We start from the raw sequence: 26,460 nt of genomic DNA, 5'->3' as shown, positions 1-26,460 counted from the left end.
AATTATCTCTGCCAATCATTGCATTATTTTGCAAAATTAAACAGGAAAAAATCGAACTTTTATATTATTATGTAGACAAATTAAACATGAAAAATACTAACTTATATCACGATGTAGACAAATTAAGCATGGAAAGAAACGAACTTACATCATGAAAATTTCTTTTTGCATCAAATATTTGGCATCGCAATCATGCTGAAAATTGTCGTTTTATAAATACCTCGCAACTGTTTCCTCCAATCTCGCATAAACCCAAAGTTAGCTGTTGTATCTACACCTTCACTATTAAAAAATGGTCAAAGATTTTTTTCGCAAAAACAATTAACAGGACTATTTCTGGCACACATTCCATGATACATACGAGATCTGAATTTTATTTACCTGCATTTCATAGCTTGCAATTGAGAAATTGGATATAATGCTATAATAACTATTTCAAAATTCGGACCCTCGGTTTATTAAGATTTTTGCAGCAATTAAATATAAATTAAAAAAATTAGCACACAATAACCGCCGAGATGCTGACCAGCTTAGAACGTATTTTTTGGCACCTAAACTTTCTAGTGTCTTCGCTGCAGGATACGCGAGACTTTTACTTTCGATTGACGATATGATGAGACTAATGCTTCAATAAATAACAACTTGGACTTATCGGGTTAAATTATGCAATTGTGTACTTCTAGCAACGCCGCAATTTTTTCTAAACTTAATTTACGCTACCTGGTATTTATTACATTACCGCCATGAATTCATAAACCCCGATGCTAAGGTACGTCAAATTTTCCTCTATGTTCTCATAGTTCAACAAATGTAATATTTAAACTCATATATTTCTATCATATAACTGAATAAATTTAAATCAAACATTATATCGCGTTATACCGACACAAATAAGCCACTGACGTCAATGAAACCTTATTAAATCACGAATTTTTTGCACATTGCTCCTAACTCACCTTGCTTTATAATAATTCTTTGATCATTGAAAAAAATGTTTCAGAAGGAGGAGTCTAAAGGAAAGCCACAGATATCTTCACGTTCAGCCAGTCAGTCTCGGTGAATCTTTTAAAGTCCACAAGATGGCGGCACAGCGTTCACTTTCTCTCACTGCAAAGTCTTAGTGACTGGAACAGCGCCTCGGCTTCCCTCACCTTTTAAACAAAGTGAAGGGGAATCCTGTGCCTACTTGGTCTTCTGTCTTAGGGTATCAATCCACTAGTGATTTGATCCATGCCCGTAGTCGTGGCAGTATAATAACCGTGATAATGTATCACGGTTATCTACTGCTGCTATACATAACAACATGGGTGTGACCATTTATGTAAATAGCAGAAATATCTTTCCAGATGAGGCCAATTTCGCATTTTCTTACTTGAATTCTATGTTCCCATTCGGATACTATTTTTTTAAGCATTCATTTTTTGTATCATTTTTGTAACGGGAAATCCTCGTCTTCATCATTCTTGGTCATTTATTCATCTTCCAATGTGGACCTTATTAAGTACTGTAAAATTCCAATACACGATGAACAACACCACGTCGGATATATCATTGATATCCTGTCAGGCTAATGCCAAAGAAATATTCTTACCATTAAATTTAAATAATCATACAACACATGACGTAAAAAATATTTGTCACTCTCAACTTCACTTGCCACTAAAAATATGACGTGATATCAGTCATCAGTCAAAAATTGCACGAAATGTGACGCTGGGTCATTGTGCATATTTCCATCCGGTACTCGCCACAAAAAGCGATGCTTCTACGGAAGCACAATTCGTTTGCTCAGGGGTGGGGCAATGGAAACTATAGTTATTAGTTAGTTAGTTGAGAGTAATTCATTTGTGATTTAACTATAATCATCAATAATATATGAGTGTTAATCTTTTTATGGATCTCGCTATGAACAACAACAACAACACTCGAACATTGCGATTATCGCGTCAGGCCGTGTTTTCAGCTCGCACGGCATAATTCTCAACTCAGAAAATTATTTTATTACTTATACCATTTAAAGAATATTAACACTTTCTTCTAAATGTTGTAAGTTTTTCAGTTTTTAATTTTCTCATAAGAAAGTCTCTTGGATTTAAAAAAATCCTGTCTTACGAGTGCAGCTGAGTGCAATGTCAGAAGTTTGATTATTTCATATCGTCTTTTATGTTATATGATCAAAATAGCTGGTTTTGGATCGGCGAAAACTTAGCTCTTAACTGAAAGATACCGAGAACATAATTGTACTGAGAAAAAATTTATAATCCACAATTAATGTGTTTGGAATGGAACATAATACTCCAGAAATCGAAGCCGAAGAAATAAAAATTAAAAAGCGAATTTGTCAAATCAATTAGATTTCTTAGAGTAAGTTTTGCGAGCTTACGACGCTCATTTGAAATAATTGACTGAAGTTGTTCAAATTTTTAAATTTAAGCTTAGAGATTGATGATAGATTAATTCAATCTATAATAAAGAAGAATGTATAGAATTATATTAATGCCATCTAGCAATCAATACCTTGCATGAATACCGGACAGTAAGTCGGTAAGTAAAAAATAGTGTGTTATATAGAACGAGCAACAATGTCGAGTAGCCATTATAAGCCGAGAACGAAACTCCGAATGTTTAAAACTTTAGTTGGTCGATGTGAAAAAATCTAATTTGCAATATTAATCACATAGTATTACATATATGAATACTGAATAGTTGAAGATCGCATCGAAAAGTTTTCAAAAATACAAGATGAATTCAAAATATTTCATTTTAAGGTGAGCGTAAATTCACAGAAATATTCATTACACGACTTATCGTACCAACCATTACTTATTACTCGAACGAATACGAATTTAAATTTGAATATGGAATATTGATCATACACAGAATAATGTTGGACCGATTGCATGATTATTATCAATAATATTCATTTTCAATGGTGCTAAACAATAAAAAATTGAATTTTAAGCTTGTTCAGTTGCTGACTCGTTCACTTTATGTTTCAAGATTTTCTCTACGTTTATTTTTTAAGGCTTTAAGGTGGTTTTATTTGTTATAGAAACGCTCATATCTATTTTTCATCATTTATTTCGAAACTATTATGGTACATTTCGGTGGGTCCTCATCGTTTCTTGTAAAAAATATTGCGTCAAGTAAAAAATTGTGTAATAAAAACAAGTCATGAGCTGTGATTTATTCCCTACTGAGTCTTCCAAAGAATACGGTGTTAGAAAATTAGGCTAGTATGTTTATTTACATATGTATGCTGTAGCGTCAGCTATAGTTATAGACTGAACACATAAAAAATAATGTACAAATTGAAAAACTCAATTTATGTCGCTAATTTGTAGGCGAAATAATCGATGGATATTTGATGAAATCATTGTCATAAGTTAGTTATAACTAAATTTACATGATTACGCATCAGATTATTAATTTATTTAAAGAAATTTTACGAAACCGAATTCACAAAACGAAAAAAATATACTCGTGGATTAAAATTTTGTAATGTTAAGGTGGAAATTTTGTTAGTATATCTATTTCTTACAAAATAATTACTTTCAGTATTGATTAAGAAGATTATTACTGCATATACACACTTGTACTTTTTATAATGCATCTACTTCTCTTGAGGTAGTACAAGTATGTTTGGCACGAGCTTTATGTTAGTAAGTAGGATTTAATTAAGCAGGAAGGTATCATAAAAAGTATGGAATTATAAATAAAAAATAAATCTTTGTTGACTATTTGATTGGGAATTTGGTAGTGCATAGATCATCAACTATATTTAAAAGAATGTTTATTCAAGCGTAACGAGAAGTGACAATGTGGACAAGACTGCATAGTATGCGTTATCCAAATATTCCAGCGCATAATATGCGACGTAAAGCTCCATCACAAGTATATTTTCAATGTAAATTACTTAGAAAATGTCTGTTTTCTCCCAAAGTTTGCATTTTATATCCTTACTGAATACAATGTCTATCCTTTGGCTGGCGCTATTTTCTATGAAATATATAGCATCATTAAAAATTATATGAGCAAATTATACAATTTATTATCTCTGCCTCCGTATTTCAGAAATAACTGACATCATGTCTCTGCCACTTGCACGACACGACTTATATTTTCTGCCACAGCTTCCTCCTTGGCCACCGAAATCCGCTGCTGCTTGGTAGTCCCGCAGCACAGAGCTGTCCGCCTTGATGCCTTTACCAGGGAACATTTCATTGAAGAGCTCGTCTCCATTTCTGAAGTGGGATGAATACATTAAGAATATATAATTATGATCTTTAAATTTTATTATTACTATTTAAAAATATTGGCAGTATATGATGCGCAGTATTGAACTTTTTGGTACGAGAGATTTTGTTTTCTGAAGTACGTAAGATGAAACTGCGGAATTCAGATTGCTAATTCATAATTTGCTAATATCATTCTGAATGAATTAAAACCTGGCTAATTGGAGTTTATTCAATTATGATCGTTTGAAGAAAGGAATATAATCGTGACTGCCGCTTTGTGCAATCATTCAGTGTGCTTGGCAAATAATGAAAACTTAGGTAATCAATGATGCTTATAAACATCTATCAACAATGTAGAAATGTTTGAAATGTTGTATTCATGTTCAACCATTTCGGCTGCGTATTCATGCAAATTACTTGCCTGATGAATTCCATTATCCGCCATTCTTCGTAGGTGAGCGGTCTATGTTTCACGGATGCTATTTCACAAATTAGTTTCGGTCCGCAGTCATTGACGTCGTTGCGTCTCAGACCTCCAACCATAGTTTCTTCATTTTCGAAATTTATTATATTACTTCCGATATCGCTTTGATACGAGGAATTGATATCTTCGTAAAAATTAATTGCGTTTCTTTTATTCCTTCGGTGATGGTCGCTGTAATCTTCGTGCCCTTTGCCGTGGCCCTTGCCTGTGTCGTAGGAAGACGCTTCAATGAAAGATCCATGGCTTCCTAATCCACGACCGTGTGCTCCACGATGTCCACCGCGAGGTTTCTTGTACCTAGGATATCCTTGGGGCCCATAAGGATATCCTCCACCATAGCTCCCTCCACCGTATCCACCTCCACCGTAGCCACCTCCGCCATATCCACCTCCACCGTATCCACCTCCACCGAAACCACCTCCACCATAGCCACCTCCAAGTCCTCCAAAATAGAGAGCTGCCCATAGTGCCCCAAGACCTATAAATCCGGCGTATAGGAATGACGTTGAGTAAAGCGCTCCAAGTCCTGCTAGACCACCTGCTCCAGCTCCATATGCTCCATATGCCCCTGCTCCATACAATCCTGCTCCATACGCGCCACCTCCATATGCCAAAATATCAGCCATCTTCAAATCTGTAATAAAAAATTGATAAATTACAATTTCGTAAATTTTTAAAATGCTCATACGAGGCTTGTAACTGCCTGGATTCAATTCTGGCTTCCGTAACCAATTTTTTCAGCAGAAAGATGGATTTTGAAAAATAATTGTAAATTAATTGATGGCTCCATTCTGAAATTCCCGGACCATCTATTGATCTGTAACGCCCTAAAGAGATTTTCTAAAAGTTTCTGTAAATCCACACCTGTGTGCAGAAAACATTAAAAAATCTACGGATAACGTAGCCACAATCAAAAATGCAATTCTATGTGAAACTAACAAAACTAAGAATATTTTATAGAAAGATGATCAAATGTGAGTGATTAAGAGCAACATAAAAATGAGGTAGATTTTGCAGGCGGATCACAAAATTTCAATCTACATTAATATCGTAAGTGCGATAACATTCATGAAAGTCATCCAAAGTTACTTGGTAAAAGTCGAAAAAAATCACTGCCCTTCTACTAATATAAATGTTTATTACAAGAATTGCAGATTAAAAATAAGTTTGACATGAAATCTCGGAAAGTCATAAAGTAAATATGCCTCCATGCTAATCAAAGTGACCTAAATTCCTGCATCCTGTTCGTGATCAAACGTTCAGTATAACAAAAACGTCGACTCATGCATACTAAGACCCGAAAGGCCAATCAAAAGTAGCAATGACGTTCAAGCTGGTATACGCTTTCCTTCTTGGCTCAGCGTGCGCTTTCTCGAAAAGATTCTTCGGTCCTTTCACCTTTAGAAATTTCCTGCCAGCATGGCGGCACGAACATCTACCCTTTCTCTACCATAGTTGCGCAATGACTGATGAAGCAAAAAAACCTTGCAAAGGAACGTCATTAGGATGCTGTTTCAGGACGGTACCTGGGATGGTGCGTGTCAAAGTTCAACAAATGGGCACCTGTTAGAAAAAAATTGTGGGTGTGTATGAATGAGGGTCTCTGTGTAGCTAAATTATGCTCAGGTGTACTGAAAGTGGTTGAAAAGAAAAAAAATTTCTCACATGTGCCAAAAACTGTTATGTGTGTCTGAAAACAATCTAGACACATGTGAACGGTTACGAGTGTAGCTATGTTGTTTGCACAAAAAGTTCACTATAGTGAATGTATCCCAGCAGATTTAGTTGATTAATGTTTCATGTTGTAAGGCATGGAGATCATTGTTCCAGTTTTACTTCACCTATTACAATTGAGATGTTTTAAGTGTGTGGAGTTAAAATGCAAAATGTAAACTATAAAATTAAATTCGAAGTCAATAAATTTGAAATTTTTCCATGATGAAGGTGTCCCCACTTGTAATTGGTTATAGATCTCCAACAATACTCTCAGGATTTTTCCAATTGTATTATTATCAATAATTATTCTTATCTTTCATCGATTTAATCCAACAGCATTCAATTACCCAACATTTTACTGGAGGCAAGTGGGTTCGAGAGGTAAGAAGAGCATTAAAAAGTTAATCTCTCATTCGTGTGATTTGAATACAGTGGAAATCAAATGGGGATATAATTGTAAAGTGCAGCGGACGGAGATTACTCGTACATTAGAAATTGATGAGGCCCAGAGGGCGGTAATATTCCATTATTCAAGCGAGCATGAGCAGAGGCGTCTATTACAAGTCAAACAAGATGCATTGAGTAACGTATTAGCTTGGCTAGGATCTGCTCAATTGCAATGAAAAAATTTATTCATCATTATTTAAAAAAGAAATTAATTCTCACAGTTATTGATGAAACTAGAAAAGTATACTTTTTCTACATCTGTATAGACATTGATCTCGAGCGCCAAGATATATGAAGTGTACAAATGTTCAGCGTTTCACAACAGCTGCATTTATGGTGTTAGCACACAATTGTTATCACCCGAACGATGTTATGATGCAAATCAGGCAAACAACAAGTTGCTTTCTAAAACTTTCACTTGAAATAACAGCTCTTGCATCGCAGAATTCGCTTAAAACTCTGCAGGCTGAGAAATCGTTCCGCTTCCCAAGTAATTTTAAACTCACACAATAGGAGGAGGAAAATAAGTGAGTTGTCGTTAGGTTTTATTCTTTTTATTGAGGGTATCGTGCCATTATTGAGTTTATATTGAAAGTGCGACAGCAACAATTCACAGTATTTGTGTTTTGAAAAGAAACCTATTATTGCTGAAATATTCTTAGACATTTGAATGATCTGAACAAATGACAGGAATGGCGTTCAGAAGAATTGCTGCCTTATATACGCTGTGTTATTGTCGGTGGTTTTATTATTATTCGGACTGTTGAAATTATTGATGGCGCCGTGGGACAACAGAGTATATTTTTTGAAGATGTGCAAGAAATTGGGATAGCTGGTGAATGTGAAACTGATAAAGAAATTGTTATTGGTCTTCAATTAAACAAGTTAATAACTTTAAAATATGCGTAAAAAGCTTGAGAATATATGCTTGAAATTTAATTTTGTCCTCATATGTTCACAATTGGTAAACTAAGCATTATAGTTTCAACCACCTTCTGTACAGCCTGAAGTGGTTAAAATAAATTGAATAGTTAAAAATGAATTTTTTGAATTGTTAGTAATGAATGCTTTGTTGAATATTCAGAAAAATCCCCGAGTCGTAAAAAACAGTTTCATGCAAATAATTAAAAAAAAATCCGATTCGAGTAACGAATGATTAATGCAAGTTTTAAAATGAGATAACAAACCTGAATAGAAATCGGTAACAATAATATATAACTTGTTGAAGTTGGTACTCGGTGCTTTGAAATTATTTTTGAGAACCAGAAAAATATTAATTAGAACTAAAATGAATAAATATTCAGATTAAATGCAAATAAGTTTCAGGCCATGTAAATAAGAAATAATATCTTACAGATGCAACAAATTTCGAATAAATATCTTCGAATGAAAATATATCAGGAACACACAAGTGCATGCAAAAATAAGTTAATAACAACAATAATCCGACGCCAAAAATACGCACTTTATTTCTGCCAAATAGCGTGAAATAAAAATAAACAAATAAATAAATAATTGTAAACCACAATCCGATGCAAAAAAATACGCACTTTATTTCTGCCTAATAGCGTGAAAATACAGCTGCGGAGCACAATAGCCCCGTCTCGTGGAGTCCTTACATCACTTTCTTCGAGGAGGCACCAGTCTCGCGACTGGCCCGCCCTCGTGTCGAGACTCGCTTTATAAACGAAGTGAAGGGGGACTTCGAGAGACCGCAGACGAGTCTGCGGCTTCATTCATAGATTCTTAGACCTTTACGTGGTGAGGTGAGTTTTTGCTGCTCAAATTTGGATTTTTTGTTTTGGAATTGGTTATGGAGAATGTGATGGACTAGCTGAATGCTAGTCAATTATCGGGAATTTATTGCTACTTAGGCTCAATTGAGACGGATGAATTCTAACGACCGAGTACATTAACATTCCATAAAGATTTTTCATGACAGTGGTTAAACTAATTGAACGGGTCTTAATTGTTCTAATAATCCACATATTCATAAAATTTGAGTCTTTATCTTAATCTGGATGCTTCTTTGTATAGCTTGTCAACATTTTAATTAGGTTAGTGCAAATACTAAGGTGTACTGCACAAGAATTATTTCGATTTAAAATTGCAAATGACCATTTATAAATTCTAATTTGAAAAAATTTAATTTATTTTCTATTTGAGTCTAATAGTTTTGATCAAAAGAGTTTTGAGAAAAATTCGAGCGGTATAATTAATCAGACAATCGGCAATACGCTTTTGTGAAGTAATTTTTTGTTATTTCGTAAATTTCAAACTAAATAACAATGAAATACGATTCGGTTCCGTGAAACTCTTTGTTTATCCTGTTCAAATTTTAATCTATAATTAATTTTCATTTTTTCTGTTGAAAAAAATTGGCTTCAACATTTTAGGACGATAGAAAGCGGATCAGCCTTATCGGTTTCCCTGAATCCAGAGATGATCAGAAAAAGTTGCATTTATCCACCATGACTTGCTTGCTAATATTTTCTTGCAAGAAAATTGCGCTCCTGCAAAGTTCATCGCCCTATGAAAGATTCATATATAAAATAAGCAACAAATATATGATGATTTAAAATAATTAAAGTACCCTCGTCCTGTCGGTAAATTTTTAATTGCATTTTTTAATGCAATAAGTTATTTTCCAATCGCATCATTTGATAACTTGAAGTATCGCTGGTTTCAATTTTAAATATTTCAACAATATGTTGGTAATGGAATGAATTAATCTGAATAAAAATATTTGAAACACAACTATTCATTTATTTTATTCGTCATCGTACGTAGCATTATTCAATGAGTACCATTGGGATTTCAGTGCTCCTTTTATAACGCTTTTATGAAACTATTTAACATGAAACAAAGTATAAAAGAAGAATCCAATTGAGATGACGACGTTTTAGTCATGTAATTTTGATGGACTGCAATTATCGCAGGCGGAGAATCTTTCACATCCAAGAAAGAAATTTCTTGCCACATCGCCTGGAAATTTCTGCGAGAAATTGCACGTAACACTTATAGTTGTGAGCGCCGAAATAAATCATCTATTGCGGTAATAGAGCGCGCAATTCTTGTATCATATATGTTATTGGACATTTCTTAGTTTATACCCTATAAGTTATGAGTAATTACGGGTATTAGTAACTACATAGAAGCACGCTGTGATGAAAAATTCATTCGTAACAAAATGTATGAAATTTTTCAAGCAAGTATCGCCACCTGCATTAGCATAAGGCGTATTCGTTGACTCTAAGTTGATGCACCGAATGTTTTTTAATCTAGAGAGAGCCGTTACTATAGTTTACGTGTTAAGTTAATATTTACTTATATTGGTGGCTTCTTTCTGAATATCCCAGCAGATAACAGATAACTTAAGATTGTTAGCCTGAAAGAAATTTGCGTTACTTAAATGTTGGTTGTATATAAGAACTAATTTGGGCATGTAAATCAATTATACTCTTTTCAGCAACAAAAAATTTCATTACTAGTAGATTTTTAACATAATTTGAATCGATGGTTAATATTGCACTTGAAATCCGGATTATATAAGAGCGGAAAACTGTGTAACAGATAAAAAATTTTAAAAATACCATAAAGACATGATTAACTCCGGGGAGCTGGGTACATCTGTAACAAATACAAATTCTTTTGATGCAATCATGCTGTAATGATAATATTGTAAGCAATATGGATAATAAATCGTATGACAACATGTAATTTGTTTATTGTTCAACAAATGCTATTAATATAGCAACAGTGTGCATCAACAATATTTGCACGGCAAACACTAGCGACCTATATAATAACTCTAAAATAATACCTGCAAAATAAGTTTAACAATTCTGTTCACGTAAATCTAAAAAAACTGCAAAAATTGAAAACAAAGGAATTCGAAAACGTTATAGTTGAAGTAACATTGACTTAGGATTCTTCGGTATCGGAAATATACACTTAACAGGCCCAAAAATAGACACTTTATATATTTTTGTACCACGTTTTGATTTCGTTTTCATTCAGGACTGTGAAATGTTGTACCCGAGGTATTCATGTGACAAGAATTTGTAGCTGAATGAAAGGCGCATCAGAAAACTCTTTTGATTGACTGTGAACTTGACGAAAAAATCTCCGGAAATTTTGAATAAAAATTTGTCTGCTCTAATGTCAAAAACATTGAAGAAATGTATATGTCCCTTGAAAAATTGATTATTCCGTATCCACCACCAGCTCGATAATAATTTTTCCATGATATTTTCGGGACTGCAAAGTTGCATAGTTTATAGTTTTCCTTTACCACTGATATTCATAACACTAAAGGGAGTTAATGTAAATCATGGACACCCTAGCATCGAAACTTACAAGAATCTGGTTGAAGTTATAACATTTTAATAGGTAATAAAAAATGCAGGCTATCTTGACAGACATAATTTGCGCTACCAATGACATATAACGGTTTTACCCGTTAAAGCAATTCAATTAGTTTCAATTCAATGGTTTAATTTACTAAATTAGTTTCAGCCTTTTTCGTTAACAAAAAATGACATTCATGGATTAGTGTCATTCAAATTATTAGGAAGCGGTTTTCATTATCATTTTTAAGAAAGTAATGGCCACCATCAATTTTCTCAAAATTTGAAATTTTATCGACGAAAACGAATAATTTTGAATTTTCGTCGTCATACTGCAGAATTCCATTACAAATTTCAATGAATACACAAAAACAAATAATAAATAACTATAACGATTAATCAATCTTTGCCTCCCATTTAATCATAATCTCGACAGAGAATAAACAGAATTAAGCCTTCATTGACGCCTCGTCGACTATTTCATCGTAGATTTCGAGGTTTGAATTTCGAAAATAATTTAATATTAAGAAACGAAAAATTGTATCTTGTAGTAAAACATAGCCTCTCAGTTTATCATAATCTCGCCAGGGAGTAAACTGAAGCCATCATAGACGCCGCATTGACTGGACATGACCTGAAGACGTGCTGACAATCGCCCCCGGTGGTGCCTATACGAGCAGCATTTTTGTACGCAGTCAGGGCTGCGCTGTCCGACCGAATGCCTTCACCCGGGAACAGCTCGTTGAAAAATTTGTCACCGTGCCTGTCAAAGAGGAAAATTTGTGAAAAATCAAGGGATCGAAAAGATATTTTTTATATGAGAAGTTACTAGGTGGGAATAATTTTTTTCGCTAAATTACATATTATTTTTAGAATAATATTATCTCTTTTCCAGTTGTGTGGCTTAAAAAGGTTTCGCTGACAAAGTGCATATTATTTTCTATTTATTTTGTGCTGAGAACTCAATTAGAGATTCTTAGTCATGGAAATTTCAGAATTTCTGAGAGGTATGAATTCAATTCAACTTAAATCCAACTTGTTTCGATCTTAATTGAGAAACTCTGAATATTCAACCTGTGCATGGTTTATCACAAAATAATTGCACAAAATAACATAATTAAAAAACAAATCATTTCCAAAAGTAAATTTTCACGCGAAATTAATGACTATTTACTAAGTAACTTTTTGTCATATTTTACCACGCCTTAAAAACCAATTGATTCGTTTAAATTACAGGAGTGTTCAAGGTTTTTAAAGAAATTTCTAAATCCAGATAACGTACCAAACAAACTGCAGAATTTGCAATTCTTCAAATGTCAGTTGGCGATGCCGGATAGCCGAAAGTTCGCAGACCAATCTTGGTCCGCATCTTCTAATGTCGCTTTTGTAAATTGCCTGCACCATCCTTTCTTCTTCTGGCGTCTTTTGGTTCTGGCTTGATCTCGAAATTCGAGAAAAAACAGGTAGAAAGGAGTACAATAATGCACTCAAATTAGGGTACCAATCTAATTTGTTGCGCGACTTCGGCTCAGCGATTGGATCAGACGCCATCGTTGCTCCTTGCAGAATATTTTTTGCTCCTTTTCTCTTAAAAAATTTTACTGGAGACCAGTTTTCTCTATCAGCTGGCAAATTTTCAACAGATCTTGCTCGGCGAAAAGCCGGTCGCGAAGCACCCTCATTGCTATGCTTGAAACTTTTCTGTATCATATTCGAGAACCTCGCATAATCCGGGATATCTCCTCCATGACCAGCAGCTGGTATGTCATTGTTTCCGCTAAAATTTGAATCTTCATCCAATCGTTTGAAGCCTCCGTGTCCCCTAACCGAGTGTCCATGATACCCATGAGGTCTCCGATACCTGCCTCGTGGTCCTCCTCTAAATCTCGGACGAGGTCCAAAGTTGCGGTGAGGTCCTCCGTAGCCAAGAGGTCCTGTTGCAATCAGGGCTCCGAGTCCTATGAATCCTACCCAAATTAGTGAGCCCGTGTATAAGAGAGCCAGGCTTGATGCTGCAGCTACGTCAGCCATCGATCTAAAAAAGTAATTAGCGTGAATTAATAATTAAAATAACCTCAATTCTATACTTAAACCAATGCATGCGCCTACGAAGAAGATCATCATTTTATAAAACCTTTGTTATCTCCGAGAGATAGTAAGGCAAATTTAGCGCCCATCTGTAGCGCTCTGACCTCCGGCAACTAGAGATTAAAATCCTGATCTACACAGTGGCAGCATCACGCTATGTTCATTCCCAGCGACGCCGAAAAAGAAAGCGAACGGAAAGAAAGCGGGCGCTCCGAAGAAACTACAACTTCCTGTACTTCTTACTGTAATTAGTTTGGCAGTTCAGTGCCTTCTCTTCGCCAAGATGACTATTACGTGAAAGCTGTTACTTTAAGAGAGAGAAAGTCTGGTGACGAAATAATCTTAGGCAAGACTCACTGCCAGATAACACGCAACAAACTCAGGTGTTCAGTTTGATGGAGAAATTAACATCCGTGATACACTAATGGCTTGTTTTAATCAACTTAAACAGGCTATCACTAGGATACATTATACTTACGTGCCCAGTTCTCACTACTGATTGATAAATTTGATCATTATTGTCATGGTTTTTCTATTTCGATCAAGATGGCGCACATAAATTTTCTTTTTGGTCTATTGAACATGCTTCGTAGATTCAGGACGCATAATCATGATTTTATTGTTAGTGAAAAAAACAAGTCCTTGAGTCAGCATTCAAAAAATCAAATAACGATGGCGTCTACTTCTATCAAAGTTTTCATGCCATTAAGATACACTAAGAAAAATCAAGTTCATTTTAGGCCAATTTATTTTCTCAACAGTTTTTTCCAGGCTTGACTTTCAAGATCAGTATAATCTTCAGCTAATTTAAATCAAAACAAATTATCAAATCTGCAATCAAACATTCTATTATGAATTGTACTCACTTTTTGCGTAGGAAAATATTAGTTAACTGTCAGATGTAGACGAACCGTCAAGAAAATCATGTTTTCAATCAGTTTTGTTTTTTAACATAGGCTTCACGCACAAACATAAATTCACATTAAACCAGAAAACGGGACAACATTTCAAAAGATTTACTAATGTTTAATTGCGCAAGTAATAATTTTGTTTTTGATTCATTTTTCACGCGTTAATTTGCATTATTTTTCATGCTATTTTCTAATTTAGACACCAATTTGTTCATGATAATCTATCACCTGCAGGTATATTATTTAAAAATATTGTCGAATACATATCAACATAAAAATTTTGTGGAAATTTCTACAGTGAAAAATATTTTTATCTATAGCAAATCAACGTTGATTATTATTTTTTTAGTAAATATCATTTTAGATTACTAATTAATGAATCGCTGGAATAATTAAAAATTAATTCCTGTATCTTTGATTCGTGAATTTTTGAAACCTAATTCGTAACAAAACCATAAAGCATTTCTCTTCGAGTAATAATAATTTAGCGTCTTTATCGGGCCTAAAAAATACACATTTTTCTTTCCTCATTTAAACTCCATTCCAGAAATGAAACGAAAATCTGAAATTTACATATATGGAAAATGTTTAAGAAATAATTACTGCACACTGAAAAATTCTTTATTTGTGTAACAAAAAGTATTTCAACAACTGAAAACAGTGGTCGGGAGGCGTGGTGCTCTCCTGCCTTCCCAGCGTGAACACACTAACGTCGACTGGAGAGGTCGGGACCCCGAGGAGGTCTTATAAACAAAGTGAAGGGGATTTGTAGGTGATGCTGGACCCATCTCGGGGCCCGGAGTCATTATAACACTTACTTTATAGTCCGCAACATATTTATCAGATGCTGACTTAAGGATCTATGTAATATTGGGACATATATTTCATGCAAGGCAAAGTAGTCCATATTGCCAGGTCCTGGAACACTTCCGGGATGCTGTGAGGAGAGTCAACCTATGAACAATAAATACCATGTTCCAGTATGAGAGACTCTTTATGATTTATGAGACTTCAGCATTCATTATTTTCATAATAAAGCATCTTCTAAATTGTCATCACTCATTTATGCCAAGTGAACGACGAAAATTACTGGCCTCAGGGACATTTATACGATCGAATAAAATCAGCTCCAGTTGGACCAGCTTGGCTTATGTGCTTATTCTTTTTATTTTTTTTTTTGCTTCAGCGGTTACTGCATAAAATGCCTCGGCTTCAATCGGGCGAGGTTTTCTTCCGCATAGAATCTGCTTTGCCCGAGAATAAAGAAATGGAATATATTATCAGGGCTGATTCGTAGCTACGAAACAACAATGCTGGATTTTTTATATGGCACTTCTGAATGAGTCACTCGAATTTTGATGACAAGTTTTAATATTTCTAAAACTTGTAGAATCTTTTTCGATATTAATCTCATCATGCTTATGATGAGGATGACATACCATGTTTGATACAGGTTTTTGTAATCCATCATTTTGTGGAAGTTAATAGTCGAATTAATCGAAAGAAATAATTTAATATTTAATTGAAGCTTCAGATAGCAATTTTGTCGACGGTAGAATACTCATACACATTTACCTAGAGACTGACTCGAAAACATTACTTTATTAAAACATTGTAATTAAATTTCCCAAAAAATTCAATTTTTCTTGACTATCAGTAAGATAATTTCTAAAATAATTCCATTGTATGGAAGTAAATAAACACAAAATCACCGTCGAAAGCTTTTGCTTTGAATCACTGCTCTAAGTAATATAGAAACCTATGATATGAGGGTCTAAAATTATTATTTTCCCAGAGCTACTATTCCACGGGAACAAAAGAAAAAAAACATGATTGGATATCTCCCTGCATTAGGGTTACTTTCATTCTAGAAGACTTTTCGGAGGCAAAAACTCGCGTTCCCAAAGGCCCAGTCAAGGAACCTTTGAGAAATTATTAAGATGTTCTAAGGATCAGAATCTTTCAACTGGTCAGGTTCCTCTTACAGTTTCACTGGAAAAAAATGTACGAAAGCTTCACCGGTTGTTCCATTTGATAAAATTACGAAGGAGTGGAAGTTTTGTATTTAATTTTGAGAAATTCGCGTAAAGGCTTAAATAGAAAACCTATGTTCCAATCTGTATAGTGAACCTCAAGCATTTCTCATCCATACCGTTAGAGTTTCGTGGACCCGCGAGGATGCTGCTTGATTGGTACACAACCTTATGCAAAATCTTACAGTTTACTGGGGTTAATTGAATCTCGAGATAAATTCACCAGGGGATTGACTCCTCTTCTTCAAATGACCTTAAATTGCTGGGATACTTGCTGGGAGACTCGAGCTCTCTAAATCACTTATGCAGGTTCAATTCATAAAAGCACGCTGATTCCACCGTACATTAGCTAATACAGAACTTTATAAAATTGCGTTGTGTTCACTCAAAGTCCACTGCAACTAGCATCTAAAACATTAGTGAATCATCCTCGGAAATAATGCAAACCTAGAATGCGGAGCGGAAAACTCTTAGCGAAAAATGAATCTATATTACAATAAAAAATGATAAATATTGATCAATACAAATTAGTACTATTCCTTATCTAAACATTATTTTAATTTGAATACCAACATTTGCTTATTCAATGAAATGTGAACTCGTTGATGCGTTTTAATTTATTCGGTTTTTGCGGGTTAAAATCAATAAGTTCATCAAAGTTAGTTTAGTTTTACTAATCACAACATGAAATTCAGCCAACCTAAAACAATAGTTCACGGTTTTAATTTTGTTTGTAACCTTGAATAAATGATAGATCCAGTTTTCACCTATCATAAAAAACATGCGGTATAAAACAAAGAATTAATCGCTAATGAAATATTTTACCCCTGAATAGAACATGCACATGCAAGTATGTATGAAGAAATTTCAGTATGGATATAAATTACAGTACAAATGTAATATAATAATTTTGCACTGCAATCGGCATTGAGAATTTTTCTACTTATCATGCAGAAATAAAGAGTTTTAATATTTTTAATTCTTTGCATAAATTAAGATAATAATTAAACACGGCCCATAAGCAGCAAATAGTAGTTAGCTAATAAAAATAAATAAAAGTTAGCTAATAAAAAAATTAGTTAGCGTAGTTAGCTAATAAAAAAATTGAAACCTTTAATTTATCATCCTTGAAAATTGAAAACTAATATAATGAACATATCATCTCGAAGGACATCAACTATTATGCTATATACAACAAAGTGACATCAATTAAGTTGAGTAAAAACCAAGTGTCCAAGTGCAAACAATCCAAAATCTATATACAATTGCATGCTCACATCATCAAAAGCGGATGTGATTTCACCAGCATCCTCCACAGCTGTCTAGATGGTATCGTGCAATTTAAATGGAGTGCAAGGATGAATCGTACGAGTCATTAATTCAGTCAGAATAAAAATTTATTACCCGGTCGCTGTTTAAAAGCTTGTAGTGCTCTCTGTAGTATAACGTGTCCGGGTTTAATAATTAAACTACGCTGGTTTTGTATCTCTGAAAAAGATTCAAGAGATCTTGCCCAGAAAGAGGAAAGTTTTTCAATGTTTTAAGGTTTTTCTTCCTGTAGCTTTCAAATCTTGAGTTCGACTAATCACCCGCATGAAAATCAATTGATTTTATTTCGAAATGTTATGCGTCATATAATGGGCCCTTCGAAATGCTAGTCAATAGGAAATTTTCGTACTAATACAGTTGGTTGAGTAAAGTTTGTTGTGAAAATATATTAGGCATAAATAAATTGAACCCACTTATGATTTTTTGGGGGAAAATATTTATTAAGAAATATTAATAAAATTTAATTGTAAAAAAAATGAATATTAGTTAGAAAATGAACTTAAATTAAATCAAAATTATTAAACTCATATTTCTTCAAATAGAAAAAGCAAGCAAAGGAAATATTGGAAAATTTATAAATCTATTTAAATTTAACAGAATACAAATCGTCCCTTTTTTAAATTCGAACTAAGGTGTGCGTTTTGAGGTACAGAAAAACTGAAAATGTAAGAAAATAGATGGTTGGGCAACCATGAAGGCTCAAGATTACTACAATTCGCTATCAGCCTTTCCGCTCGTCCTGATCCAGCAAACGAAAGTCGGATGCCTGATTCCGAGCTTTAGGAACTCTGGCAAAAACTGGTCAAGTTGCGTTAGTCTTGTACATATGCGATGACCCGCCATGCTTTCTACACCGACTCATTTCACTGTCCTAGAATTTATGGACCACAGTTTGGGAACTCGGCCTAACCCAAACTGTTCCTACTACGCAATAAATGCCCATACAGTTCATTTACAGTATTATTAATGCCTCTCGATGAGAATGACATCACGAAGCATGTTTACCAATTGTTCATTTCCTATTGATTTTGCTTGTTTTTAGCAGACCTGTTGCTTCTGCTCAGTGGCGTTTCTTGAACTCTGTTAAGCATTTTTTTCTCCAGGAAGTATAAATTGAACGAGAAAGCAGTCTGAAATTGCTGGGTAAATGATAGAAATAATTGAAAGTCCTTCCGGTTGTTCTTGCATTTAAACTCAGTTAAGCTTTCTTCTTAATTTCATTCGCATAAATGCCGATGACTTCTATTTGAATTTTTCATGTATTTTCATTTTGAAAACATTTATACCACACAGCTGCGATGTGATTTACTTTCTAAAATACACCAAGGTTTATTTTCTGAATAATAATTTTCAATTAATATTGATGTTAATTGATGTTAAGTAAAATGCTTCCCATTCCGATGACCAAATATATTATTTGTCTTTACTGTACCACGAAATTAAACGAAATTGCGTTTAAAAATTACATTTTAAAGACAACACTTCTAAAGAGGCCAGTGTCTCCGATGTTACTAATGTACAATTAATTTCTTTTTTATTTATTTTAAAAATATAGAAAAAAATATATATTTTTAATTTTTTCTTATTCATAAATAAATAAATGTTTTTAAAATTATTATTCTGTCAATTGATTCACGCATTGTCTCTGGCTTCACGCAAATGTGCAAAATTTCAGGTCGATTGAACAGGTGGAAAAGTGTTAAATATCTATTATAAGATTTGTAGCAGACGAACAAACAAGACATGATGTTTAAGAGAAGTGTTGTAAAAGGTAACCGTTTATAATAGTTCGCGGTTGTTTAATTAAATTATTACTGAAGGAACTCTCCTTACCCCACTAGCAAGATTAGGGGGTCGATAAACGCCGCCTAAAATGATATAGGAATTCAGGGAATTTCCTGCACAAAAGTCGATTAGAAAGTGAGGACGCTATGTATGCGTAAAGATCAGCTATAACAGGCAACCCTATTGGTTTTAAATGCTTTAAATATATTGATATGTATAAAATATAATGGTTGTGTCTGCCTGAAGCCTAGCACTGAAAATAAAAAGAGGCTGATGGAACACGTATCCTCGATATTTATATAGAGTGATATTTTTAAGTGAGAAATTGTGCCGAATTTCCTTTGAGAATATGAGAATTGAAAAATTTATTTATAATTTTTTCATTTGCTACCGATAAAATTACAGAAAACTGGAAAGAGACTGGAGTTGAACGCAAGTTCTATACTAAATTTTATCTGAAACTTGACTTCTATAGTCACTGTATTTAAGTTTCAAAAGAATCATCTGTTTTCGGAGCGGGATGACTTAGGATAACTGTATTCAGGATTATAGGATTTGGGTTGACAGGATCTTGACAGGTTGACAATGGCTATCCAGATTAGCGCCGGGCTCACCTGTTAATACGCTACATGTTTTGGAATGAAAACTATACGCCAGTGGCGTCTGTCAGAACTCATATTACCGATAGACGACGACACAAAAAGACATTTTTATATTCGTGAACTAGAAAGTCATTGATTTTATTTCATAAAAATACACTGTCCCTCAAATTCTTTTCTAAAATTAATTGTTAACATTATGTTCAATAGGAGCTGACTGTAAGAAAATCCCGTAATAACTACCTCTGCTGGTAATTCTAAAAAATAACGATATTACGTGCATTTTCAACAAATCGTTATTATGTACTGGTTCACTTTTGAACCAGTTACACCGGTTATCAACGACTGATATGTAGAGAAGATAAAATAATTTCCAGCTCTTCCAGATTATTGTTTGTTTCCACTGGCAGAGGAAGTTTTTTCTCAAACTTTCACGCCGCACGACCCCTGATAATTTGAGACAGCAAGACGAGAGCTTGTAACTACGTTACGAGTTTGAGAAAATTGCTTATTAAGTGTGCTTTCGTTTCCTCTGCTTAGTCGACGCTTTCGTCAGTTTTGTTCTATCTGTCGAGACTTCCATCGTGTTTATAATGACCTCAGACGGGTTCATCTCTTCTCTAGGCATGCGGCTGAGCTACTTTCACCGAAATTTCTATAAGACGCGCCTCGTGCAACTTATTTCGAGCTTTAAGCGTGTAATCTGTCATATAAACCAATGGATTAAAAGGTTTGCCGTTTGTATATGTATATTTTCACAGAAATCATCATACCAAATATATTGCGCACTGTTGTGTAATTGGACAATCATATTGAAATCGTGTAATTGGACACTCAACGATATTGAACTACAATTATTCTGAAAATTAATTAAACAACATGTTTTTTCGTAGTGGTCGGCTCTTCATCGAGTGCATCAGGCGTTGACTGAAGTAACTTTGTATTTCCTTCTTCGGCGATTTTAATCATAGTTAAATTATTTTGTGAGTTAATTTTAATTTATTATATGGAGTATTATGTCACTAACTGCTATTTTCGGAAGTATAGATTTGACTTATGAGTGTGCATGATTTAATCAACCGTTTGCTGAAAATATTAGGTTACACCTTTTTCATTTTTTCATTGTTATTTCCAATATTTTAATAGTCATTGTTTAAATGATTAAATTGTTTAGATTCAAATTTTATTGGTTAGTAGACATAATAAATTAATATTCGGCATCGATAAAAAAAAAAACATACAAAACTAGGAAGGTATAGTTTTTGTGTAAATTTGTCTTGATAAAAAATCGTAAGTACAATTGTTCGACTGTTATTAGAATATTTTTCGAGAGAATCTGCATCCAAAAATCTTTGCGAAAAATTATTGAGCCATTGAAAAATAAATTCCGGTATTTGCTGGGAACTTACCTGTGATAACAACCTACGTATACAAATAGTATGAAAAAAACTATAAAATCTTTGCTGCAGTGATCTGGTGGAATTCAAGTAAAAGGAAGTCCAATCCCACTTGATTCAACTTTTGTCTGATATCATGGGTGCGACTGTACCGAAACTCGGTACGATTATAATGTAGGAAAATCATACAGCCGACAAAGGGTTAAAAGTAGGAAATGACTTCCACTTCGATCTAGTGTGAAGAAAAGACGAAAGGACGTAACTGGGGCTTGCATGTTTATCTCAAAAATTTGCACTTGGATAAAACACATGAAGGTGGCAACCATGCAATTTATCTCTTTACTTTTTTTTCAAGAAATTCCTGTTTCGCGAGCCAATTTCATTTTACTTTCTACGCGTTGTATACGAGCGGCTCCTCCCAGCCGCCTTTGTTGCTCAAAGTCGGCGTAAGGATAGTTTATATACCCAACTTTCTTATGTTTTTACGGACCTATATTCATATCAGTGACAAATCTTGAAACTACCAAAAATTAGTGAAAAGTATGATCGAGAGAATCGGTGGTGATAAGATGATAATTGGATACCTGGAAGAAAATCTGTAAGAACTAGTTTTTCAATGAATGAATGTAATACCTGTTACTACTCAAATAAACTTGCATATAATTTTTCTAATTTGGTTAAAGAAGCTACGCATCCGTGCTTGAATCAGCACGAAGAATTATGCTAGTACAAATTTTTCGAATGATCCGTGAATAATCCGTAGGTTTCCTATAACCTACTTGTGAGAAAAATCTTTTTGCTTAATATACCTGAGTGTAAAAACGTGTTTGGAAGATCGCAGAAAAGTATGGTCAACAGTTTATAAAAAAGTTTATGACAATAGAAGGGATTTGCACGTAGGCGGGTAAAATCCCGATAACATTTTGTAATTCGAGTTCAGTCAGAATAAAAAAGTCAATAACACATTTCTGTCTGATTTAATTTGCAAAACAAATTCGTTTTTCTGCCAATATGACAACAATTTAATGCTTTTCTGTTTCTGTAATACGTAATTACAAACACTTTTCTTTCATTCGAGTGACAGGTTAAGTTATGTCAACTTTCTAACAGTTAGCCTTCTCCCTTCGAGTAGATTGTTAGCACTGCACAATGGGTTTGCAATTTTCGTCTACAGAGAACCTTGAATAATCCGTAGAACCATTGTATGCCTATCGCGTACACGAGACGGTGATGTCGCTATTGAAACTCAATGAATTGCATCTATCCTTCTTTAATTGACAGTAATTAAATTAGGGTTCAAAAGGTTTTGAAATAATTGTTTGCAATTCTAAAATTTACTTTAAAATGAATGTAAAATATTATTAGTTTCCAATTAAAAAAAATTTACTAAAATCTGCACTAGGTGTCATGCAATGCATGTTTTAATGCTGACACGGCTGATTTGAATTTGTTTGATATTTGACCGTGTGTTTTTTGACGGTTATGAAAACTGTGTGAAATTCAAGAGGAACTGTGCAATTGAACTGAAATAAAAATTTTCATTGGTAATTATTTCGGAACGTCGACAAATTTTTCGTATTGGTAAGATTGGTCAACGTTCAGCATTAACTTAGGTGACACGTTCATATTAGGTGTATTAGTTAATATGTTATTAGTTAATAGGTATTAGAAGGGGTAATAGTTAATATGTTAGAAAGCGTACAGATTATGTCAGTAGAACTTTTACTGAAGTCCTGATGACCCGAGGCTTACTTTATTTGTGTGGACTGAATAAAAACTCTGCAAGATCGAGCTGGGATAAAAATGCTCATGGTAAGATCCATTTAGTTTAGATGTCCCATAGGTAAGGTGATAATTACGAGGACCGTAAATTCCGATGAAGTACACAAATGAAAGTATTTTACCGAAGGAAAGAACTTTATAGCCCCTGTGCCTGACAAGGAAAGTTTGTTAGCCGGATGTCCATGTAATTTTCTTCCAAACGTACGACTCATTGTTCGGCGACTGTCCAAAGGTTCCTAGCTCATAAAAAAATGTTACGAGATTTGAACGAAGTACCGAATCTAATTGCTGGACAAAATTGCGAACTTGGTTGTGAGTAAGCAAGATTTACATTTTAGGAGAAATGGTTAAAATTTTACTAAATAATCCGCAGTGAAATTATCATTGCTTTAGAAAATTGGATTCAACTTGCTATTTATCGAATTTAAACTAACATCGCACTTAATTCTAAAAATAATTCAAAATTTACTCTTCGTTTCGCCAAGCATTCTGTAATCAAACTTTTATAATTGATAGTAAAAAATGTAAAAAACCCTAATTAATTTCGAGAGCTTGCAAGACCGTGGTCCCGTTGCGGATAGGACAAAGAGGGTAACGGACATGGCAAAGTCTCCACTGATTAGAACCGATGTCGCGCGCCTCGCTGAACTGCTGCAGGGCTGCACTCCTGGGTTGATGGTAGCTTTCATGTTTCGTCCTGGAAAATAATTAGTTGATAGAAGTAGTAATAATTATTTGATAAAAGTAGTGATAATTAGTGGATAAAAATAGTAATAATTAGTAGATAAAAGTAGTAATAATTAGTAGACTAAATATGTTGAGTAATTTAAATTGGGTAACATGAAAGCTCAAGCAAATAAATGATAATTATAGAAAGGTTTGAAAATGAACGCAATAAATGCTTAGATTTATTATTATGAGAAACGCTAAGAAATTAGTAGGCTGGAGATTATTTGCCGTTTAATCCGTTTAATCAAATTGAATACTTCCAACTTGTATATCAATATTATATATTGAAGACAAAAGACCGATCTACTTATGATGCGACCTTTACGCATTGTGACATATAATACCGACAATATATAAAATTAAATATTAGTACATGATGATTTTATGCGCCAAGTAGAGAAATGAAGGATCACAATTTGGCACTTGGCATTTTTTTAGAAATATTCTGGAATTCACCAAGAAAAATCGCCATCGTATCATTGAAGTGTGAGTCTTGGTATGAATTACCCGAGAAGTGAAAGGAGCGCTTGCTGGTCGCCAGTTCTCCGGGCTCGCGGTATGCCCGCTATCTCACAGATCATCCTCTTTCCGCAGTCTGAAGAATCTCTGGCGAGCGCAATGTCCAAAAGTGCTTCAGCGAATGTCTCTGTCAGACCGTTGTCCACACGTCGGTTTTGGACGTGCCTAGGCTCTCGACTGAAAGAAATTAAATTATTTATTGTTGTAGTAAATATTTTTTGGCTATGAAACTTGAGATATAACTTTAGTCACTCGTGAAATCTAGAATTTCGGAAGAACTCAAATTCGGTGATTTAGAAATGAAATGAGTAGTAGAGGCAAAACTAGTAGTTTTGCATTATTTTTTTTTATTGATGCCAATTTTGATAAAATAACTTACTTTCGAGTTCTTAAATCGATCAATGCATTGCGTTATTTACAATAAATATAATGTTGAAATTTAATTTTCCTGTCAAGGCAATTTGGTTAAAAAAATACATACGAGGTGAAAATTTCCTTTCAATGCTTCAATTAAACTCTGACCTGCTTTCTTGAAATTCGCGAAAATGAGATCTCATTCCATCGTCGAAATCCGCGATTTCTTTCTGCTTCGAGCGGATGTTCGGTGCATCAAATCTGTTTCCATTCGTCTCCATCGGAGGAGGCGTTCGAAAGGAAGATGAGAATAGAAACTTTGACATTCCAGCAGTCATTGAATGTTTTGAATTATGATCAATACCTTTATTTCCCATTATACTATGAAGTGTTTTGGCTTTTGGTTGACCAAACCCAGTCGGAACAATACTATTTTTTCCATCATAGCTCTCGCTGACAGCATTTTGCACACTTGAGTACACTGGGAAATCTTGGCCAGGTTTGTGTTCGTCTGCGTGAACTTCAAATCTCATTGATGAATGGTGGCTGCCATGTTGGTTTGTGGGCATGTATGAATGATGATGCTGGGTACCTTCTCCTGTTGTTCCGTGATTATTTATAACGGGTCCTTTGTTGTGAGAACTTTCTTCGAAATGTTTATCGTAGCCTCCGCCTCCACCTTTAGGCTTCACGTTTCTATGCATGTGTCCAGCAGATTTGTATCCATATGATGGGGCTCGGTGATGACTGCCATGCAGCAATGCTCCAATTCCTGATGAAAAGCACATTAATTTTATTTGATACTACAATTTTCACACCATTCAATTGAAGAGCTGAAGAACTATTGAGTTAAGATTTTAATTCGATCATTGAATTTAAATTTCGCTGTAAACAACATTTATTACGACTCCGAACTGATCCAGAAATACAATTATTGTGTCATTGTTAGTGCACTTCAATTGGAAAATAAAAGAAAATTGAAGGAACAAAATAGCTTCATAGTATATTCAGTATTTATGTTCTAATAAAAATCTGATTTCCATGAGCGATGAAGTGTTGCCACTAATATATTTCTATAAGTGAGTGAGTCTGAGTTTCCCTCACTCGATAGAGCGATTCCATGAATATTTTATTGAATTTTATAATAGTTTAGGTTTTCTGGTGACGTTAAAAATATTTCATTTACCCTTTATCTAGTCAAATATTTCATGCTTAACAAAGCATTCCTTAAAATATTCTAATGCCTAAACAATAGGTAAGTTTTTCTCACCCAATAGAGCGGTCACCCCTGCTATCGTTGCTGGGGCGATGGTCCCTAGCGCCAGCAAGCTGCCCACACCTCCAATTGAGACTGACGTGGCCATTTAATATGATAGTATTTATTTGTTAAATATAATAATCTGATAATCTGGAAAATTATTTTGAGACGTTGAATAAAGAGGATGACTGATTTTTTCATAAATAGTGACCTAGTTCATCATTGCCGACTCTTTTCATTTCAACACAAAACTTTTAAATTAGCATGGAATTACTTCAAATTTTACAAGATACATATTAAATGAATTTCAAAAATTAGATTTCAATCAATCAGAATTTGTCGTTTTCTGAATATTTTTAATCAAGCACGCATTCATTCTAACGATCATATTTTTAAAAATCATTCGCGTACTATCAAAATATTTTAAGTCAACAGAAAAAAC

The 26,460-nt window shown here is 34.2% G+C and overlaps 2 protein-coding genes across 3 annotated transcripts; both read right to left on the bottom strand.

The window, feature by feature from the left end:
* Positions 1–10,596: 10,596 nt before the first annotated feature.
* LOC108666140 lies at positions 10,597–14,458 on the bottom strand. Of its 2 annotated transcripts, none has more exons than XM_018152956.2 (3): positions 14,189–14,458; positions 12,517–13,269; positions 10,597–11,997 (listed from the first exon to the last, which is right to left on the bottom strand). In XM_018152956.2, the coding sequence occupies exons 2-3, from the start codon at positions 13,263–13,265 to the stop codon at positions 11,808–11,810; spliced, it is 939 nt and encodes a 312-aa protein (XP_018008445.1). In that variant the 5' UTR covers positions 13,266–13,269; positions 14,189–14,458; the 3' UTR covers positions 10,597–11,807. The 2 variants fall into 2 exon arrangements, with proteins under 2 accessions (XP_018008445.1, XP_018008446.1); XM_018152957.2 differs by lacking the exon at positions 14,189–14,458 and adding an exon at positions 13,801–14,132.
* Positions 14,459–22,746: 8,288 nt separating this feature from the next.
* Positions 22,747–26,151, bottom strand: LOC108666143. The gene is made up of 4 exons (XM_018152961.2): positions 26,031–26,151; positions 24,929–25,532; positions 24,395–24,583; positions 22,747–23,855 (listed from the first exon to the last, which is right to left on the bottom strand). Exons 1-4 carry the CDS (start codon positions 26,122–26,124, stop codon positions 23,693–23,695), a joined length of 1,050 nt encoding a protein of 349 aa, XP_018008450.1. The 5' UTR covers positions 26,125–26,151; the 3' UTR covers positions 22,747–23,692.
* Positions 26,152–26,460: the final 309 nt, after the last annotated feature.

The sequence above is a fragment of the Hyalella azteca genome, unplaced genomic scaffold, assembly GCF_000764305.2.
Source record: "Hyalella azteca isolate HAZT.00-mixed unplaced genomic scaffold, Hazt_2.0.2 contig1600, whole genome shotgun sequence".
NCBI classification, from domain to species: Eukaryota; Metazoa; Arthropoda; class Malacostraca; order Amphipoda; family Hyalellidae; genus Hyalella; species Hyalella azteca.
The sequence above is the reverse complement of the archived record's forward strand: the minus strand, read 5'-3'. Positions and strand labels throughout refer to the sequence as shown.

Coding starts and splice junctions, on each gene's coding strand:
- LOC108666143 (XM_018152961.2), bottom strand. CDS start 26,124: ATGGCCACGTCAGTCTCAATTGGAGGTGTGGGCAGCTTGCTGGCGCTA. Junction 25,533..26,030: donor AGGGGTGACCGCTCTATTGG/GTGAGAAAAACT, acceptor GCTTTTCATCAG/GAATTGGAGCATTGCTGCAT. Junction 24,584..24,928: donor CGCGAATTTCAAGAAAGCAG/GTCAGAGTTTAA, acceptor AATTTCTTTCAG/TCGAGAGCCTAGGCACGTCC.
- LOC108666140 (XM_018152956.2), bottom strand. CDS start 13,265: ATGGCTGACGTAGCTGCAGCATCAAGCCTGGCTCTCTTATACACGGGC. Junction 11,998..12,516: donor CAAATTCTGCAGTTTGTTTG/GTACGTTATCTG, acceptor CCTCTTTGACAG/GCACGGTGACAAATTTTTCA.